Genomic DNA, 19,819 nt, shown 5'->3' with positions numbered 1-19,819 from the left:
GCTGGTTTTCATTGCTTCAATCTGCATTCTGCATTCTGTTTCTTTCCTTTTTCTCGTTTAAAGCCGTTAGACTGGCGGGCCGTTTTTTTGGTGGGCGGACAATTGGGTGGAAATTATATACCAATTTGATTGGAAAAAAGGGATGGAGAAGCAGTGCAAAGCTGGCTGATAGACGGGATGCAGAGTGCAAGGGGGAGAAGGCTGGATGAGGTGAAGAGGGACATACAGAGCGTGTATCTAACCCCCCCTGTTTTTTCGAAATGAGAATGGCAGTGACCCGATTACTTGACCATTTTACTTTCCGTGTTTTGGAAGAGCATCCTCCCCTGTTACTTTATTTCTCCGTGTTCTAGAAGATATTTTCTTCCGTCACTTTATTTCTCTGCGTTTTAGAATATTCTTGGTGTGATCTTTTGGGTTTCCTTTCCTTTCTCGGGAGCGGCCGAAACGATGAAGGACATTACGCCTTCCTATTTGAGATGAAGATGTGCTGCCAACCAACAACCAACAGCCAGCAACCAATAGCTGGAATCAACACGGAAATGAAGGGGTTACGCTGAAAAGACCAAAGAAGCAAGGCTGGATCCTCCTTTCTCTCTCCGCTCGCCCGCGGAAACCCCAGCCTGTCGGCTTCTCGTGGCGGTCTGGGGGGATATCAATTGCGACATGGCAGCTGTTAAGCGAGTTCTGCTGCTTACACTGCATCTTTGATCTGCTTCCTGATAAAGGCTTTGTCTCTCAGAGTGATGGGGGAAGGGAATACAGATCCTCTCTCCCTCTCTGCTACCAACCATGGCGACAACCAGTCTCCGCTCTGATCTCGGCCCTCTGACGACAACCTTTACTCCGCCAGCTGACTGCACAGGTCTGCAGTTCTATCTAGATGGTGATATTATTCAGAATATCGTTGGCGGTCCCTTTGTTACACTTACACCACATCATCTTCGAACGGGCCTGATCCCTGGAGCACCTCTATCATCCAATCATGCTATCCGCAAGGCTTTGCGTCGTTTTACAACAGGCATATGAATAGCCCTGAGGATTACCTTGCCGTCTATTCGCCCGGGTCAATCTGTCCGTCGGGATACACGGCCGCCTGTACTCAGGTGCGTAGCAAAGGACAGCCGAATCCATTCGAGAATGTGGATGGCGAATTTGCTGCTGCAGCGATATGGGATTTGCTGCGTGATGGCGAAACTGCGTTGGGATGCTGTCCAATGTGAGCCCAAGACCCTCGCACAAAGTTCATACCTGGGGGTTGATGAATGTCCACTGATTTTTCCGTTCTTGAAAATAACTAGAGGCTACGACTGTGATGATGTTGATGTTTCAGCATGCGCATCGACTGCATCACGCCCCGTTGTGGTGACGGACACTTTAAAATGTCCCGACACACTTACGCCAGTCACGCATCCTACACTTGCCACCTATTTCAATGCTCAGAGAGTGGTGGTGGTACACGCAGCTATACCAGAGCATTCAGCAACAGGTGGTACAGCGACATCAGCTCCTACTTCAACAGCTCCTACTTCAACCGCACCTACTTCATCCTCCCCCGTGTCCTCCGTTGCCAGCGAGAATCCTGTCCCCAAGTCCAGTCAAGGGCTGCCCCTCGCAGCGAAGATTGCCATTGGAGTGCTTATCCCTCTGGTAGCGATCCTGTCAGGGGCAATGTGCTTTTTCATCTATAGATACAGACGGAAACGAAAGCAGTTGCAAGCTGTACAGGGGTTCGGGCAAGATGCACCCAGCAGCGGCAGCGATGACCTGGAAACACCGAAAGCGGAACTGCCAGGTGACGATGGCATGACGAGTTCCGGACCAAATGGCACGGCCTTTCGCAAGGCAGAGCTTGATGCTTTGATACCTGGCTCAGGCGGTGTAGCAGAATTACCTGCCGAACTGGCTGGCGGTGGATTATCAGAGTTGCATGGTAGTTCTAGTCCTGGTGAATTAGATTCCATGTCTAAGGGATTGGGCGTTGTTGACGTGGTTGGGAAAGATGTAAATAATGAGCATGTAGATGACAGGAGCAAAGGATTATGGCAATGGAGCAGCTATCATGACTAAACGTAGGTGGTTATAAGCCAGTCAAAGTGAGAGGGCCATTATAAATTTAGGAGCATTATATAACCATATGTATATTAGTAGATTAATGAGGAATTGAATTTAATAAAATCAACTGGTCGAGATTTTGGCAACCAAAGTTTTAAGAATAGAGGTTCTTGACTCTTGATTATGAGCTAGCAGACCATAATATATACGCCACCAGCACCCATCATGCATGAATCTAAGTTGTCTTTTATTAAAGTTCAAAAGGTTTCTTCTCACTTTCCCTTTTTTATATCCTCCTCATCTCGATGGATCATACATCATGATATAACAAACGCCGGCGCATACCACCACCCCTTTCCGCCTTCTGTATCCGTATGCCAACACGCAGCAAAGCCGCCGCAATGTAATAGTAACGCTCCAAAGCCCTTCCCCCGCAAACCTCCTCTCCCCCTTCTCCCCCTATTGTATGGATTGGTGCCTTTATACAATCGAAGACTTAGATCAAGTGCTTGGACCGGAAGTACGCCCTCAGGTACATAATCTGCCATGCCCACAGGATGACGAGCAACCAGGTCGTTCCGACGCCGAACCACTTGACACGGTTGTTTGTGCTCTCGTTTGTGTCGCGGAGCTTCTGCTCGCGCTGGCGCAGGTAGTCCATTTCGTGGACAACCTCGGCGGTGAGCTCTTCGATGCGGCGCAGCTCGGCCTCGACGGGCTTGAGCTTCTCGGTGGCCTGGATGGCGGACCAGTCCTTTGCGTCGGCGCCAATGTCGATGTCGAGCTCGACGACGCGGAGGTTGATGGCGGGCTTGTTGGCTGATTGGGGGGAGGTTCAATGTTAGTAAATGTGTTTGCTTTATTCTTGGGTATATAGTCTTGAAAGGGGGGGGAGGGTTGGAGAAAAGGGAGGAGGGGGGCAACGTACGTCCAACCATGAGGTTCTCAAAGCACACATCAAAAGCAGCATCAGCGTGCGAAGTAAAGACAATTCTCGACTCGCCAACAACGTCCTTGGATCGGCCATACTCGTTGCCAATGGCATCACGGACCTGTTTTTCCATCTCGTCAGCTTCCACCCCCCGTCTTTCACTTTAGTCCCCGCCATAAACATACATGAATGTTGACCAGCATGCCGTCTCCCTTGTAGCCGTCCACGGTCGACGTCACCACGACCAGCGTGTCGCTGCCGACAAAGTTGCGGATGCATCTCTCCTTCTTGAGGGACTCGCCGCCGGTGTGGGCAATGAGATCGAACTTGAGGGCGTTGGCGGCGCTGACGAGCAGCAGCAGGCCGCAGAGCCACCGCATGGGCGAAAAGGCCGATTGCGCCATGGGGCCTTTGTTTTTTCCTTTTTCTTCTTTTTTTATGGGTGTTGTCGTCTTCGGATCTCGATTGCTGCAGCGGCTGATGTAATTGTCGAGCTCGAATCTTGTCCTGGGCTCGATGTGGTGGATTCCAATCAGTTCATCGTTGGAGCTGCAATTGGATTGGGAGCAAGGACAAGACAAGACCACCTTGGCTCTAATTCGCACCAGCCGCAAAAGGTACAGGTGTCGCGTTTGGGTCTGTGGCTTGACGGTTCGATAAAGGGAGCACCGGCCAATCAGCGGGCCCGGTGATAAGCCCGCCGTCACGTGTGGGGCAGCCTCGCCGGCCTTTTTGGGACGGGCCCAGCCTTTTGCTCTGGACTGGATGCAACTACAACCTTTTGATTGCATGATTATATCCATTGATTGATGCTTGTTTGACGCAACAACACCAGATACCCAGCCACGATGCCCAAGTGTATGGTTCCTCCCCCTTCACTCATCTCCAACTGACTCAATGAAGCACAGCTAACGCATCTCAACAGTCTTTTGTAGGTCCCAATCCATCGCCAGCCAAAACACCTCCGTGACGCGCTCATGCGATTCCCCCATCTAACATAACCTCTCAACAAAAACAGGCGACTACTGCGATGTCTACCTCACGCACGACTCCATGTCGGTGCGCAAGGCCCACAACAGCGGCCGAAACCATCTGCGCAACGTCGTAGACTATTATCAGCGTTCGTCCGACCTCTGTCCGCCTCCCCCCCAATCTTCGCCACTGACATGGCCATTATATAGAAATCGGCCATGAAAAGGCCCAGTCCGTCATCGACTCCATTACTTCTTCGTACGCTGCCGAGGGCCAGGCCCATGCGAACCCGATGCTTCTTCAGAACCAGCCAGGCCAGGGATTTCCGGCCTTTGGCTTCCCTGGTGGTATGTCGTGTTACATTTGAGCTACACTATGCTTCCTCTCTAGCTCCCTCGTCTCGCCACTCTACCTTTAGTCTAAGGAACCATATGGATGAGACCGAGAAGGAAACTACACGGAATATGCAGGATATAAACTAACACGGTTGCTTTATAGGCATTCCTCCGCCATTCCCCGGTATGCCTGGAGCTCCTCCCGGCCAGTTCCCGCAAGGTCTCCCACGTATGTCCATCGCCTCATCCTTCCTCTTCCCTCAAGTATATTCTAATCCCAATATCCAGCACCCCCCGGCGGTCGCGGCATGCCCCCCATGCCCCCTTTCCCTCCTGGCCCCAACGGAATGCCCCCGATGCCTCCCAACGGCCTCCCCTTCCCTCCACCCGGCGGCCTTCCCTTCCCTCCTCTAGGCGCACCTGGAGGCCCTGGTATCCCTCCGCCAAACTTCCCCGGTATGCCTGGCATGCCTCCGCCTGGACAGCATTCGTTTCCCCCGCCTGGATTTCCCGCTGGTGGACCGCCTGCTCCTGGACAAGAGAGGCGGTGATGGGCTGGGATTGGAGTCGATTGATTCTTGTTAAGTCGAGATGTTGAACGTATGCTGGGAATTGGGTTAATAATTGGCGCACGAGGCGTTTTTCTCTTTTGGCATTCAAGCATATAAATCAGTTCCAGTAGACCAAAGGATGGAAAACATCCAAAGTATGACAATACATTTAAAACGAACTTTTGCAATATTCGAGCGTACATCAAATTTGACTAACAAATTCTTGAACCAAAGCGCGTCATTTCATATTCATTCATTCTCAAAAACACAATTCCTTCTCTCGTTTCACTCTTGAAAAAATTAATGCATATAAGATCATTGCCAGCAAAGAAAAAAGACATCATAGCAATCAAGATTTCTCGCCCCAACGTCGTCTTCTATAATACAGCTAACAAGCAAAAGAAAACGTAAAAAGAGAAAAAGGTAAAAGAGAACAAGGGCATTTCATTCGTTTCAAGTTCGTTTCATGCCTTAAAAAAAGCAATCTAGCCGCCCCATTCTTTAGATTCCGTATTCTTCATGCAAGGCTAAATATGGCCAGCAACATAGCAAAAAGACAGAAAGAAAAGAGGAGCCAAAAAAAAAAAAAGAGAAAATAACGGGGAAAAAAAAACGTAGCTCAAAAAAGGGCACCCTTTATCAAAATGTTCATCCTGATGAGAGCAAATTAAAATGAGACGTTGAAATTCAAAAAAAGCCCTCCAGGGTCTTTCTCATGAATAAAAGGACAAACTGTGACATTTCCATCTCCCAAAGGCAAAGTCGTCCAAAGCATCAATCATCAAATCGTTGCAGAATTAATCGTAACGCAAAATGCTGGCCATCTACTACTGTGTCCCGTCATTTCGTCTTGAATAAAAAAAAAACATCATTCGTCTTTTGTCGTCATCATTGCTTGCATCGTAAAAACGCCAGCAAGTAGCACAAAGACTCCTCACTTAAGAAAAGAAGTCTTAAAATCGTTGAGCTGTGTCGATTTGAGCTGTTCCGTTGCCACGTCTGATCACTTCACCAACACCGTCTCGAACTTCCTTCGGGCCGCTAATCATTTGTCGAAGCCTCTGTGATCGTTTCTCGCGTCGTCTCTCGCTTATCTTCTGGGGAATGTTTTGAATTTCTTCCAGCTTGCTCCCAATGGAAAATCGTCGTGAACCCATCACACTACCTCGGCTAATACTTCGCCTTCGCCAGAACCGTTTGCGAGGTTCACCCACAATCGATCTTGGGTCTCTGCTTTCACTTTGTCGCCGTCTCATCGACTCAGCACTGACTCTGCGGCGCACGATGCGCAAATTGCCACTGGATGTCCGTTTGATCGTCCGACGCTGGGGTCCATGTACATCATCGACATGATACTCTTGTGATGGCAGAATTGAGAAAGTCTGCTTCACCTTTTGGCTAAAGCTCCTCGTTGGTCTCCGCGGGCGGTTGTCCACGGGGGGGTATCGATAGACTTCATCATCACGTTCATAATCGTCGTCGTCGCCGTCACTATATTCGTCCTCGTCGTCCATAGGTTCGGAATCCTCATCGCTGATCCACTGGGGGCGCCAAAACGGATGAAGCTTGTCCTCTTCAGTAGGCTTATCATTGTCTTTATAAAGAGAAATGTCGCTGTCATCGCGGGCTCTCCGCGACAAAGAAAAGGTCCTGGCGAGAAAGCCCGGTCCTCTCGAGGATGAGACATAGTCGATGGAATGGCGCCGCCGGCTAAATGCCCTTCTGACGATGGAGGGCCGTCGAGGAGGCTTCTCTCTCAGAGATTCAAAGTAGTTCCCTTGTAGAATAACTCGCTCAGCCGCAGGCGTCATGCCCGATGGTGTGGCGGGTATGAAATTGATCGCAGGTGGGTGTCTTGGCGGCTGTGGTGGAGCTCGCGGGTTGCGCAAAGGTGAATCCACCTCGAGGGAAGAGAATCTTTTCTGAGGAGGAGTCACAGGAGCCTGCTCATACAAATGCGCCATCAAGGATTTGGGAGGGCTGGATGCGCGCTTCACCAACGCTGCCTCCGACGGCCGGTTCGAATGATCAACCATAAGGACTGACGAGTTTTGGTGAGGAAACATGTGAACAGCGAGGGCTTCTACCAGCTCGGGGGCTGTTGCACACGTCTCCATGGAGGCAACCGAGAAAGGCGTGTTTCGCAGCGGAATCCTCTTTACCGAAAGCACATCATCGTGCTGATCAACCCCAAGGCTATCAAATGTTTCCTCCCTTTCCAAGCCCCTCATCTCTGGGGATAGAGGTGGTAACGATGGCGTACTAGGACAGATGATGTGCACCTCCTGGCTGAAATGGCGACTAATCTGTTGCTCGACCTCGGCGCTGTGCACCTTGACGCTGCTAGCAGTTATCGATCCTGGCCTAGAAACATTGCGACTTGTTGGAGCAGAGAGCGATGAAGACCGTTGCGGAATTGTTGGAGGGAAATCAATCGTCCTTTCAGATCTATCCGATTCGGAATACGCTCGGCTCCGGCGAGCAGGGCGCTCAAAGACGGGGCCGGAGTTTGCAGACGGCGATGGATCACGAACAGGGGCGGAGTTGACGCTCCTTGCCTTGTCCGAGTGTCTGCTAGATGCCGATCGAAGAGAAGGCTCCCTACTCCTGGGACCCCTCGACGACCGTCGTTCAGGGACAATGACTACCGGGATAGCACCGCTCTTCCAAATATCCCGTCTCGCGGTTCTACTAGAGATGGATCTATTTGTCGAGTGTGTGACAGTTGAGATGTGGCTCTCTCGATCATATGAATCAAGCTTTGGACTCTGTGTGACCTTAGGAGGTTTTGGAGCCTCTTCTTTCACGTCTTCGGCATGTGCTATTAAGCTGGCGTCTCGCTTACTTTCAGCAGCATCTCTCAAAGTACTTTGTTTTCGCATGTGGCGCAGAGTTCTCTGTCGCTTGGGGGGCCCATCAACAAGAAAAACCTCGACCACAGTCGACTGGCTGGATGTGCTTAATGGTCGGTCTCGCTTTGCCGTCGCCTCCACTTGCGGATGCACCAACTTGGCAGGTTTTCGATCCTCAGGCTTCATTGAAGATGAGGCTACAGGTGCGGCTTCTTCAAGTCGCATATTGCGCACAGCCTTCGTAGCGTCCGTAGGCGCAGCAGATACTTTGTCTTCGACGACAGGATCATGGTGTAGGATTGGCCGCGACGCTCCTGAGGGTCGACGTCGATACTGATTCTTCTGGGACATTATCACACTCGCTAAGGCGGCATCCTGCGAATGCCCAACTTCGGGGGCAGTGCCCTGTCTGTCGACAGATTCAGAAGCTTTGGGCTTCGCCTTTGGCGTAGAGTCGCCTTCTCCTCGCCCTCCATCTCCGGCTAGTGTTCTGTGTGCTCTGTCAGGAGGAGTTGTTGGTCGTACCACGTCGTCATTAGTAGGGGGAGTGCTGGCAGATGGAGTGATGGTAGTTTGCGAGGTCCCGGAAACCTTGCGAGGCCATTCAGGTAGTCTTCCGGCTTCGTCCTCCGAAGACGTCACTTCCTCGCGGGCGGTAATGAAAGACTCGGTCCTCGACTCCGGCCCCATTGTGCTCCCCGAAGCCATGCGGTCCTTTATGCTTGGACGCGGGTTCTTGGCAAGGCTTGCAGGATGCGGCGGGGTGACATCTGGAGTCGGGGGGCTGCGCTGATCCGGAGGGGTGGCTGGCGGTCGACTCGCGACGACATTCGGCAGCCTGACGCTATTTTCGGTGCTCGTCGGGCTCGATGGGGCGGCAGAATGGCTGCTGGAGGATGCGTTTGAATGCGCGGGCGGAGTTGGAGGCAAATCAGGCCCGGTGTTTATTCTCCTGAGCTGGTGCTTCAAGGGCTGCGGGTTCACGATCGGGTGAGGCGTCGAGCTTCTGGGCACCGTCGCTGCGCTGGCTAGATTGGGTTTGCGCCTAATAGAGCCATCGTGCGGCTGATCGATGTGCGGCCGCGGTAGGACTCGGTGCTTCTTGAACTGGCGCGGCGCCGCAGCCTCAGGTACGGAGGTGGGATTCATCTGAGAAGGCGCCGCCATGGTGGCACTCGTAAAACTGTTGCTGGGAACTGCGAGCAAAAGGAAGCGAAGCGCAGGCTGCCACTAGTAGTATATTTCACGGACTACGTGGCGGCGGCGTGGTTGAGACAGGGGCCGCTTTGCATGATGATGGACAAGTAGATTGCGCTGGACTCGACCAGGCGATGCAATTGGTGAGTCCAGTTAATCGAGATCAGAGTGCGGCGCGGTCGTGAATGGCCAGACGGATGAGCGAGGTGAGCAGCAAGTCTGCTGGGTCCCAAAACAACGAGGGCCAATCTGAAACGAGAAAAGCAAGCAAGGCAAGAAAGCAAATGGAACGGGCTGAGTTTGCGTCAACGGTCCAAGAAAAAAAAAAAGACCACCGTCGTGCCGTACAGCTGGCCAACAAAGGGCCGGGCGCTGGAGCTGAGGCGACGGGTGAGACGCTGACGAGGTGATGATTGGATGCAGCAGCGGAAAGCGAGTGAGAAGCAAAGGAAGGGAATCTGGCGCTCAAAGAGTGAAGCCCAGGACGATGAAAGGCGCAAGCCCAAGAGAAGGAAAAGCGGAAACAAGCGACCAGGTGGTTGGTGAGACGCCTGGCAGTAGCAGCTGGGCCCCCGTGGTCGCCAGCCTTGATTCAAGGCTCGTTCCGAAAGCAGAATCGCAAGGTTCACGATGCAGGGGGTGACACGGTGACGATGGACCGATGGCACATGGCGGGAGCGACTCGATTCGTCAAGGCGGGACGAAGCAGGAGGGAGAGGAAACGAGTTGCCGTGGCCTGCTCAGCACTTGCTGTGCGTACGGAGCCGTGACGATGTGATTTGATGCGATGCGCTGCGCTGCGATGCGATGTGAGGTGATGTGTAGGAGGCAGAATGAAACTGACTGGTCTGACTGGGGCGGGGCGACTATTGATTGGTACAGCGCAGTAGGTTAGCACTGCAGGCAGGTACCTAATACCCGGAAATATGTGCTGTAGATGCAGATTGATGCAGATACCAGGCAGAAGCAGAATCACTCTGCGATGCTCTCTTGTTTTGCATACACCTTTAGCCGGATTGCATCGACCGCTTAGTGCCTCGCTCAGATCAAGGCTTCTCCATCTTTTGACGGGAGGCATTTGATCCATCGCCACCCATCGAGGGACACAGCGGCGCCACCACCACTAAATGTTCAGCTAGCTGTGCCCGAGGCCCGCCACAAAGCCCTCGCTAGCGGGCTCCTCAAGGGCTACGGGCGATGTGACAGGTCTGCCAGGTACAAAGAGCAATTTGATCATTGTACTCCGTACCCTCCATCTTTAAAACGTGCACTTTTTTTGGTGTCTTTTTTTTTTTTTAATATTGTTTTTCCAGGATCCAATATCAAGGAGAAACGTGGAATCAACCAGGGGAAATCCAACCGTATCATTCTTTATGCTGCTTGTATATGCAAAACCGTGGAGATGAACGCACTTCTCCCCCAGCTAGACCAACTTCGATCTGTCTTGCATATCAAACACTTCTTCACCACCAGGCAACGTTTCATATAGTAGCTTCCACCCCGTTCATGCAAAATGCTCAAGTATCATGTGCTCCCTCTGCTCGATACAGATGCCGCCGCCAGATTCGACTCCCCCTTCCAGCCGTCATGTGCCTGAATAAAAAGAGGCATTTACCAGATACAGTGCCTGGTGCCACCACCCATCAAGCCTCTTTCCACCATCCTATCCGCGACGGCGCGGGCCTAGCACCATTTGCATGTGCTCCAAGTTACCACACAAGAAGAGCTAAGAAAAAAAACTGCTCCTTCATTGGATGTGGGTTTTTTATAACCCCATCTTCCCCTCTTTGGTTGATCCGTGAGGGTGGTGAGGCCATCAGATCCCCTGCTTTACACATGGCCATGAACTCGGATTTCCGTTTATCCAAGTATCTTGGAGCAGAAACAGAAAATAGTACTGTTAATCACCGATATACGTAATATATACGAGGTGTCGATCATTACCACACTACCCAGGATCTTTACATGCATAGAGAGAGTCTGGTAAGAAAAAAAGGTGGTGGCTGGGAACGACGCCGCTCTAACCTCATACTGTATTGGCATTGATGCCCTCTGCCTTGCTATTACAAGCTAGTACCAGAAAACATGGACCAAGTGCTCCGTATAAACTCCTTGACTGATCCTTATCAGCTGTCCAACATCCCCCAGCTTCCTCTCTTGGACCACAAAGGGGGCGACGTTGATGCAGGCTGCCGTTTTTGACAAGTAGCAGCACCCTCCCAAGTGTGAGTAGGATTGTCTAGATACTGTAGTAGCTGAATACGGAGCACAAGTACAGCGTCGGCCACTCGTTTGTCCGTTGCCTCTGATGGGGAAGTATTATGTCACGAGGGAGTGGACGAATCTTGGCATCTCCCACAGCGCACTCACAAAGTGCGTATAAGGCAACTTAAGCAAAGTACAGTTTTAATATCCTCATGCTCTTCCTCATGAGATAGCTACCCAGCTACAAGAATCCTATCATCTAGCATATCCGCCATATTAGTCTGTTTTTACACTCTTTCGTCATTATACATAGAACGGCTAGTTAATGCTGAACTGCTTGATCAACTCCACCAGTTTGTTGCCCTCTGTCTTGTAGTCCACCAGAGTAGCACTAAAGACTTGATATCGCACCCTAAAGCCTTTTGTCAGTCACTGTCACTTGATTTTTTTTTTTTTTTTTTTTTTTTTCCTTTGGAAAAAAACTCACCTCTGTGTATCACCAAAGTTATCCATCTTAGCTCTGCATCTGAACACCAGCTTCTTGCAGTTCACTGCCTCAAATGCGGCCATGAACTTAGCATCGTCGTTCTCTTTGAGTTCCATGAGCTCGTTGGCAGACATGCCAACTACTATCCTGCCCGTATCGTCAAAGCAGCTCAGCCACTGATGGCTCGTGTGATCGGCCACGTTGAGCTGCATGATGTAGCGGTAGTCCGGCTTGTCGTGTGATACATTGCACTTCTCGCACTGCCATGTACCATCTGGCATGGCAGTGACCTTCTTGTTACATCCTTGATTAGAGCAAGCAGGGTAGCAAAAGTTGTCCTGCTTGACAAACACAATGGTGGCTTTAATCGTGTAGTACGCCTGGTCGTCCACGCCAAGATTCTCATCCTTGACCTGGGAGATTGTCTTGATTTCCTCCTTTCGGCCAGTTGCACCAGCCACACCAGCCAGGTTCTGATGAGTCGCAAAAGTGTTCGTTCGGCCAGCTGAATCATACCAGCCCTTGAGGCGGTAGGCGTCAGGGATATCAGGGTCGACAGTCATGGTTCCAGACGAGAGCAGACTAAGACTCTTGCCACCAAAGTCTGATACCTTGGTGCCCTTGAAAGCCACCACTGACTCTGGGTTGGCATCAAAGGCGCTTGCTGTCTTGCCCCAGATGGTGACGCGTACTGAATAGCCGGTATCGTCCACCAGTGTCAATTCGCGCTTCTGGAAGGGTCGGCCATCCTTCTTTGACGTAATCTCGCTGACTTCGGCAACCTCCTTCAACACACCAATGACATCAACGGTGCTGTCCTTTTCAACGCTTTGCAGTTCTTGGATGGTGCAGAAGTTAAACCTGAGTTGGGGTACGTTGGTCTGATCTTCTGCCTTTTCGATAACCGTCTCCCGCTCAAACGCAAGCTCGTAGTCGTTTGGCAAGTTGCTGAACTGCTTCTTGGCCAGAGAAACTCTGCAAGGGCTGGAGATGTAGTAGACAGAGCCTTCCTGGAGCAGGTCATAAAAGGCGTCACACTGGTCGTTGAAGCCCGTAGCCTTGATCTCGCCGCTCTCGTCAAGGAGGTTAACGCTGAAAAGCTTTCCTTCTCCTGTCGGCTTGTGCCACGTTTTGATGTCTGACTTGAACGTTACACGAGCCTTGATGGTCCATTTGCTGGAAAAGGGCGACAGGGCCTCGATGGGGTATATGTTGGCACCAGCGTGCGTGGCTGATATTGGATTGGACGGAAGCTGCTGCATCTGTGGCTTGGTGTCCATTTCTTCCTTCTTAGATCCGTAAAAATCGTTTCCAGCAATCGTCGTCTCGGCCGGTCTGGGATCGAGGACCACTGGATCACCAATCTTCTCTTGCGCGCCGAAAGACTCGATGACTTCAAGGTCCAGAATGACTAGGATGCTATCCACTGTGTCAGCCGTCTTCACGGAGATGTAATGTCTTGATATCTTCCTACTTCTTTCCCTTCAAGTTGTTGGGTGTGTACTGCTTAACTCGAGTCAGGCTGCCCCTCTCGAGCTTGTTATCGTGAATGACATGATTGGCCTGGGTAGCAAGCATGGTCTGGACGTAGTTGACTCCATCGCTCATGACCAGTCGATATCTATCGCCGCCTTGCCCTGACGGCGCCATCTGTTTGATCTGTAGGCACTGCATCACAGGCACAGGGAAGCGATTTGCCGCCTGATCGGGGTCATTGAAGATGGCCCTGCACAATTCGGGTCAGTCGAATGAAGAATGTCCGAATAAGATTTTAGAAGGCAACGTACTCGATGCAGCCCCGCGATAATGCTGATTCAGCGTCCATTTTGTGCTGTTGTGATGATTTTTGTCCGTCGAACCGAGCTGTGGTATCTGCAACTTTGCCTCACAAGCTCTGGGTTTCGTGCACTTTCGTCAAGTCTTCTGACAAACCCGCGACGCGTTCTCTTTACGCGTTGAGAGAGGCGAGTCGTCACGTGATGGCGGGGTGAGCGGGGTGGTCACCTCAGCTCTGCCTGTATACAGTGGGAAATACTTTCTTTGGCCTCTTAAACACTACGCCAAGAGGCAGTTTTAATGCTCTAGCATGGAAAGAAACGGTTGGCATTTTCTAATTTGGCAGATACAATATCTTCTGTTTAGATATATAGATATGTAGTTTAAGAGGCAGACACGATTTAGTTAGCTTCCTGCCCAACTCTTGTGGCATACCAGTTCAGAACTTTGTCAAAGAAGCCACTGATCTAAGTGACAGAAATGGCATTCTTGGGATGTTCCCATGTGCCTTGATAATTCGACAATTTGTAGCCGAGATATTAAGATAATACCAAATATTGTCCACTAATTTGCCAAAGAGAGATTTACAGCGAAAACTACATGGAGTGCTTAGAAACAAGTACCTGAGAAAAGAGATACTCGCGCGCTTTCCACTCGTAAATTGGAGGGTGGGAAGGAGGTACTTATTTCCCCCGCCAGCCACCATAGTACACCCAGGTACCTTTTGGCCCGGGTACCTCCAAAGCTCCAAAGAGCCACTCCCTTCTTCGTATTTTTTCATATGAAACCGCATGACGTTGAACTTAGCGCAAGACCCGTGCCATTCTCAGACAAGCAACACGTCAGCCATCTCCAAGGCTCTATCATCATTCAGCCTCATCCAGCCTCATCCAGCCTCATCCAGCCATATTGCCATTCCTGTCGTGCCGTTTCGTTATTTAGGCATATTCTCTACACGCGCCGTCATAAGCCACACACTCCAGCAGCCATGACAGAGGTTGACATTGCGACAAAGGCGCCAGAGAGCGATGCGCAGCAAGACTCGTCGACAAATGAGCCGACAGATGCCAGCCAGCAGATGGGCGAACATGAACACTGCGTAACTGACAGACCTACTCGTACACGCGACCGCATTTACATCCGCAAGCACTGTCACTAACATAGCGTAGCTGCCGGCCAGGGATCCACCGGCGAAATCATCAAGCTCAACGGCGTTGACGTATGTCTAAATCGAGATGTGTCTCTCGTAAACACTCATCTAATGCTAGCTTACTCCAGGTGTACATCTCAAAACCAACCGACTATCCTCATACACCTTCCCGTCTTCTTCTCCTTCTCACTGGCGGAACAGGTATCAAATCCACCAATAACCAGATTCAAGCAGATATATATGCCTCTGAAGGCTTTCTTGTCCTCATGCCAGACCTCTTTGGCGGCGAAAAAGCTCCAGGAGGGAAAGATACCTATTTTGCAGATAACTCGACGTCTCTTCTCGAGCAAGTCAAATTAAAGGCCGTGGAGATTGCAAAGTCGTTCATGATTGATATGTGGCTGGCACGAATAACAGAGGCTAAAATCATGCCCATACTGCACAAGGTGATTGAAGCGGCACACGAAGAATACGCCGATGCGATCAAGTATGGTGAGGGGATCTACGCTGTAGGTTACTGTGTTGGTGGTCGCTACGTACTCCTTCTGGCCAAGGGATCTCATGAAGCTGGCAACGATGAGGAATCTGGGATGGTGAAGGCTGGGCCGTATATCAAAGCCGGAGCACTGGCTCATGCCGCATCGGTGACCCCAGACGATTTCAAGAACCTCCAAGCACCATTAAGTTTGGTGTGTGTTGAGAACGATGCCTTATTCACAGATGAGGTACGAAAAGTTGGAGAAGACATCATGACGCAGGATAATTTGGAACACGAAGTTCAAGTATACCCCGGTGTACCACACGGTAAGTTCACCTTGCTATGAAATGAGAGAAGCTTCGTCTCATCAGTACTAGGATTTGCCGTCACGGGTCAATACCAGGAGTCTGCCATTATGGACGCCCAAGTTACGGCATACGAACAAATGCTAGCATGGGTGAAAGATCACTAATGTCGCACTTACATTCAGTAGAAGTATTGTTGGTTTATGATTGCAGTTCATTATTTGATTTCATTCTTCCTCCAGCCTACAGTATACCTACCTAGGGAACTATGCCTACCTAAACAATGGTGCAGACGATTTTACCCGAGTTCTTTGCATTCTCCATGTGCTCGTGTGCCTCTTGGATCTTGTCCCAGGGCAGCACCGAGTCCAGGTAGATTTTGAGTTTGTGTGATTCGAAATCGGGAATATACGTCTCCAGCTTGTCTCTCAGTCTGCCCTGGTACTCGACGTCGCGGCTTCGCAACGTGCTGCCTAAAACACGAAGGCGCTTGTACAGAATCATGCCGATGTCTGCATCGGGGACCTTTCCTCCGCTCAGAGTGCCCAGGAGGAGTAGACTGCCATCAAGGGCTGCCACGTCGAGGTTCTTCTGGAAGTAGTCTCCGCCAATGTAGTCGACGATGTAATCAACGCCCTTGCCGCCCGTCTTTGCCTTGATCTCGCTGACCCAGTCCTGAGTCTTGTAGTTGAAGGCCGCGGTAGCACCAAGCTGGGACGTGATGAAGTCGACCTTTTCCTGGCTTCCTGCCGTAGCATAAATCTCAGATGCTCCCGCAACTTTAGCCAACTGGATTCCGGCAATGGAAACACCTGATGCGCCGGCATGCCAAAGGATGCTCTTCCCCTCTACAAATCCCAGAACCAAGTGCAGAGCTTGAGTTGCCGTTATCCAGGCCTCAGGAACAGCCGCGCACTGCTCATGCGTCAAGCCCTTTGGCTTATGCAGCAGCATCTTTGTGCTCACGGCGATGTACTCGGCATAAGCCCCGCCATACGCAAGCCCAAACACCTCATCGCCGACCTTGAAGCCGTTGTGGTCCTCGGAGCCAAAGGACTCCAGGGTGCCGCTGAACTCGACGCCGAGCGTCTTGGGGGCGCCGGGAGGGACGGGGTAGAAGCCGCGGCGCTGGATGATGTCCATGCGGTTGATGCCAAAGGCGGCGATCTTGACGACGGCCTGGCCTGGCGCGGGGACGGGCTTGGGGGTTTCGGCGTTGATGAAGAGGGCGTCTCGCTCGCCTTTCCCGCCCTTGATGTCTATTGCGCGTGTGTGTTAGTTGCAGTATTGAATGTTTCGGACGGCTTCATGACGCCTGTTAGACGGGCGTACCGACTGCGCGCATTGTGGCGGCCATTTTGTTTCCAGGTTCTAGTCTTTGAGGCTTTGCAGTATTGATTGAATTACTGCAACGATTATTTACTGCCGAGTTACATTCATTCACTTAAACACAGCCTCATTCAAGACTTCATCTTTTATATGAAAAATTATTGCGTCACAATCCCACCTATGAGGCACTCAAAGTGCCTAGGCAAATCAATTAGTAATGCAGTGAGAACTCCTCTTTGGAGCGGGCCAGTTTTTTGCCGAATGCCGACAAAAGGGCTCGAAATAGTTGCCATTCCCAGCTTAAGTCTTGCACGAAAAAGCTGGAGCAAGTCTCTGAGGTTGGAGTTGAAGTTGAGGGCCGACTCCGGATTTTCTTGGAGGAGGGGTTGCATATAGATAGTATTTCGTTACGGCCTGAATCGTTCAGATTATGGTCGCATAAGCACTCAATTAATTAGCTGTGCTGGTTGCCGAGGTCGCTGGCTGGTCAGTTTATGGCTGCAGCAGCAAGTTCTGGATCGTAAAGCCATAACAGTTACTATTGATGTATGTTTCAATGCAATTAGTAATTGGCCGGTGAGTACGGAGTATCCCCTATATTGAATGGCATCTTGTAAAACAACTCATATTGCCGCCCGCGTTAGTTAGTTTGTCTTGATTGTGGTTGGTAGCGCGTTATGTAAATGAAAAATGGGCGGTTTCGATGCTTGTTATCGCCGACGTCCGATAGTCGTGCTAGCAAAGAGTGCATGTCATGTATTGGTATCAGACATTAACTAGACTGAGAGCATGACATTGAACCGAAACATGGCAACGGCCATTGTCATATTTCACAAGTATGGGAGAAGCGTCCCCCGAATCCAAAACACTCATCGCCCCCATAATCTCTTGGTGAGCCGTCATAACAAACCAATGTGTTGTTATTGTTAGTTGACGCCCCAGTTTTTGTCTCAAGCGTTTGAGACTCCTAGTCTCGAGTGGTTTTGCGACAAGCTTTCATGTTGCCTGAGGGATTTAGACGGTTAGCCCTGCGGTCTTCAGACACAGCATTGACCGTGCTTTTACTCTGGTAGCAAAAAAAAAAAAAAAAAAAAAAAAAAAAGAGATTGCTCAAGTCGAATCGTTCAGCAAACGAAGTGCTACTGATGTGAGGGCATGATAGCACGGCTTTTCTAGACATTATTGTAAAACATGCATCGCACAGCCACTCAACTAAGGCCAATCTAGGCGCGGACACCTGCATCTTATCGGAGAGCCAAGCTCCTAGCTCAATTTCAACAGACGGAGCACAAACTATCTCCCGAAACAGTGGCAGCATTGATAGCATCAAGTGGAAATTGGCAGATGCAACCCCAGTCCGTTCGCGGACGTTGGAGGTGCTGGTCAGGGCCATGTACTATGTAAGGCGCCGAAGTGGACTCGGGCAACGAGACAAATGCAGGGCAACTCCGTATCAAAAGGTTCTTGTTGTGATTGATGCTGGTCACAGGCTGCGAGACAGCGCGGAAGAGCCGATTTGCCGGACTTGGCTTGACAGTCAAGCTTTGAGGGGCGCTTGGCCGTCTATCCACTTGGTCTGGTGTCGGCTGGTAATTGCTCATGTTGCCAGTATAATGCGACTCCATACAGTACCTATTGCATACGAGCCCATCAATACTTGTATACGTTTTTCGAACTTGAATCAAGAGCCCATCTCGGAAAGAGTCCATTCGGACAAAGCGTCGGCGACATTGTAGTTACAGGTACTTGGTGCTTTGTACGAGCATCTCCATCAGTACTTCGTATCAGTGCTCGTATATAATTATAGAAATGGAAGCCAAAGATAGGATATGCCAGCGGGTAGGACTGAAGATCTCCTCGGCTGCCCGATGGCTCCGGTGATCACCGCCCAGACATGCTAGCAATGCTTTTCGAAACACAGAAGCATTAGCAGAAGAAGAAAAAGAAAAGAGCGGTCGATCAGGATCGCTGGCTGCATCGAGATGGATCAGGGGCGGCGTCGATGATCGTTGCCCAAAGCAAAGAGCCGGAAAACGGACAACCGCCTTGCAGCAGCAGGAAGACGGCCGTCAACGAGACGGTGAGACTCGTAGACACAAATAGAGGTACTGTACTCGTACGAGCACAACAACAACAACAGCGCTGACCCCCCCTTGCCTGCGCGCACAAGACATGCATGCGTCTCTCCCCTATTTCCTGTCGCAAGCGAAGACGGCATGGAGGAGAAAACTGGATGAGTGGCCAGCATCCTGGAAGCAGAGTGGATAAGCGGGAAATGAGCGGAGGGTCGCTCGGCGTCGGCGCGACAAGACTCAGTGAGGTGGTTCGCTGGGCCTTGAGTGGCCTCGCTCACCGACGGAGCACAGGCACAGGGTATGTCACCTAGCGGCGGTGCTACTGCCAAGTGCTGGCACTACGAGGAACAGGCGCGCTGCTGGTGCCGGTGCTGCTAGTAGTAGTTCTAACTGGAGCACGCACAAAAGGGTTGACACCACAGTATTAGCGAGAAAGGTTGATTGATTGCTGCCTGAGGGCTTAAACTCTACCTATGGTCTTCAGTCAAGTCACCATACTGCCAATATCAGGTATGTAGGTACATCAACACCTTAGTCAAGTACTGCAGCCGGTGGTTCTCCCGAAGCCGCCAGAGTCACAGGTTGAAAGCTTCTTTCTATCCTCAACGCCCCCCCGGAGGTGATCCATCAGTTCAGATGCAGAGAACCAAGACATCAATGGATGAATAAAGCGGACCCCGGGCTCGCTCCCCGTCCAATTGGCATCGGTCGCTTCCAGGATGCCCGTCGGAGCACGTGATTCGCCTTGGTTCTCTTGGGAAGCGAAAGCCGTGCTGCTGCTGGTAATTGCCTCCACGCTCACACATAAACGAGCCCCCCGTAATATTACTCAGTCCGCATTGACGGTGGAAATTTTCGCGACCATCCGGGCCGTGAGGGTTTGGACTGTTGATAGGCCGGGTGAGCCAGATTAGAGGAGCTGGAATAGGCAAGCAAGAAAGGCGGGTGTGGGATGCGAGAGATGCGCACCCTTGCATGAGCAGCAGCAAGCAGCAGCATCCTCCTTTATTTTCTTGTTTTTTTGTCATCCATCCTTGGTATACTTGTAGCATCCAAAGGTATTACCCGACGCTTTGATCCCCTCGCAGTCAAGGTACTGTACATAGTAGTAGAAAGCAGGC

At 51.0% G+C, this 19,819-nt stretch overlaps 7 protein-coding genes across 7 annotated transcripts; 3 read left to right on the top strand and 4 right to left on the bottom strand.

Annotated features, from left to right (window-relative positions):
• Nucleotides 1–792: 792 nt before the first annotated feature.
• On the top strand, nt 793–2,156 carry TRIVIDRAFT_62915 (uncharacterized protein; the record flags this gene model as incomplete). Its single annotated transcript, XM_014105878.1, has 5 exons — nt 793–865; nt 901–1,219; nt 1,302–2,004; nt 2,039–2,072; nt 2,149–2,156. The coding sequence occupies 5 exons, from the start codon at nt 793–795 to the stop codon at nt 2,154–2,156; spliced, it is 1,137 nt and encodes a 378-aa protein (XP_013961353.1).
• A 395-nt stretch (nt 2,157–2,551) lies between these two features.
• On the bottom strand, nt 2,552–3,366 carry TRIVIDRAFT_34068 (uncharacterized protein; the record flags this gene model as incomplete). The annotated part of the gene is made up of 3 exons (XM_014105877.1): nt 2,552–2,874; nt 2,984–3,107; nt 3,172–3,366. The coding sequence occupies 3 exons, from the start codon at nt 3,364–3,366 to the stop codon at nt 2,552–2,554; spliced, it is 642 nt and encodes a 213-aa protein (XP_013961352.1).
• Nucleotides 3,367–3,834: 468 nt separating this feature from the next.
• Nucleotides 3,835–5,013, top strand: TRIVIDRAFT_207688 (uncharacterized protein; the record flags this gene model as incomplete). Its single annotated transcript, XM_014105876.1, has 6 exons — nt 3,835–3,844; nt 3,912–3,917; nt 4,005–4,106; nt 4,168–4,305; nt 4,457–4,522; nt 4,582–5,013. The coding sequence occupies 6 exons, from the start codon at nt 3,835–3,837 to the stop codon at nt 4,842–4,844; spliced, it is 585 nt and encodes a 194-aa protein (XP_013961351.1).
• Nucleotides 5,014–5,797: 784 nt separating this feature from the next.
• Nucleotides 5,798–8,845, bottom strand: TRIVIDRAFT_33668 (uncharacterized protein; the record flags this gene model as incomplete). The annotated part of the gene is made up of 1 exon (XM_014105875.1): nt 5,798–8,845. The coding sequence occupies one exon, from the start codon at nt 8,843–8,845 to the stop codon at nt 5,798–5,800; it is 3,048 nt and encodes a 1,015-aa protein (XP_013961350.1).
• A 2,437-nt stretch (nt 8,846–11,282) lies between these two features.
• TRIVIDRAFT_85768 (uncharacterized protein) lies at nt 11,283–13,469 on the bottom strand (the record flags this gene model as incomplete). The annotated part of the gene is made up of 4 exons (XM_014105874.1): nt 11,283–11,510; nt 11,586–13,004; nt 13,060–13,311; nt 13,373–13,469. The coding sequence occupies 4 exons, from the start codon at nt 13,408–13,410 to the stop codon at nt 11,417–11,419; spliced, it is 1,803 nt and encodes a 600-aa protein (XP_013961349.1).
• An 880-nt stretch (nt 13,470–14,349) lies between these two features.
• On the top strand, nt 14,350–16,711 carry TRIVIDRAFT_175868 (uncharacterized protein; the record flags this gene model as incomplete). The annotated part of the gene is made up of 5 exons (XM_014105873.1): nt 14,350–14,479; nt 14,531–14,580; nt 14,640–15,315; nt 15,367–16,553; nt 16,627–16,711. The coding sequence occupies 4 exons, from the start codon at nt 14,350–14,352 to the stop codon at nt 15,459–15,461; spliced, it is 951 nt and encodes a 316-aa protein (XP_013961348.1).
• On the bottom strand, nt 14,848–16,711 carry TRIVIDRAFT_215065 (uncharacterized protein; the record flags this gene model as incomplete). Its single annotated transcript, XM_014105872.1, has 3 exons — nt 14,848–15,315; nt 15,367–16,553; nt 16,627–16,711. The coding sequence occupies 2 exons, from the start codon at nt 16,649–16,651 to the stop codon at nt 15,571–15,573; spliced, it is 1,008 nt and encodes a 335-aa protein (XP_013961347.1).
• Nucleotides 16,712–19,819: the final 3,108 nt, after the last annotated feature.

Source organism: Trichoderma virens (assembly GCF_000170995.1).
Source record: "Trichoderma virens Gv29-8 chromosome Unknown TRIVIscaffold_1, whole genome shotgun sequence".
Classification (NCBI taxonomy): Eukaryota; Fungi; Ascomycota; class Sordariomycetes; order Hypocreales; family Hypocreaceae; genus Trichoderma; species Trichoderma virens.
Note: the sequence above shows the minus strand (reverse complement) of the source record. Positions and strands in the feature narration are given on the sequence as shown.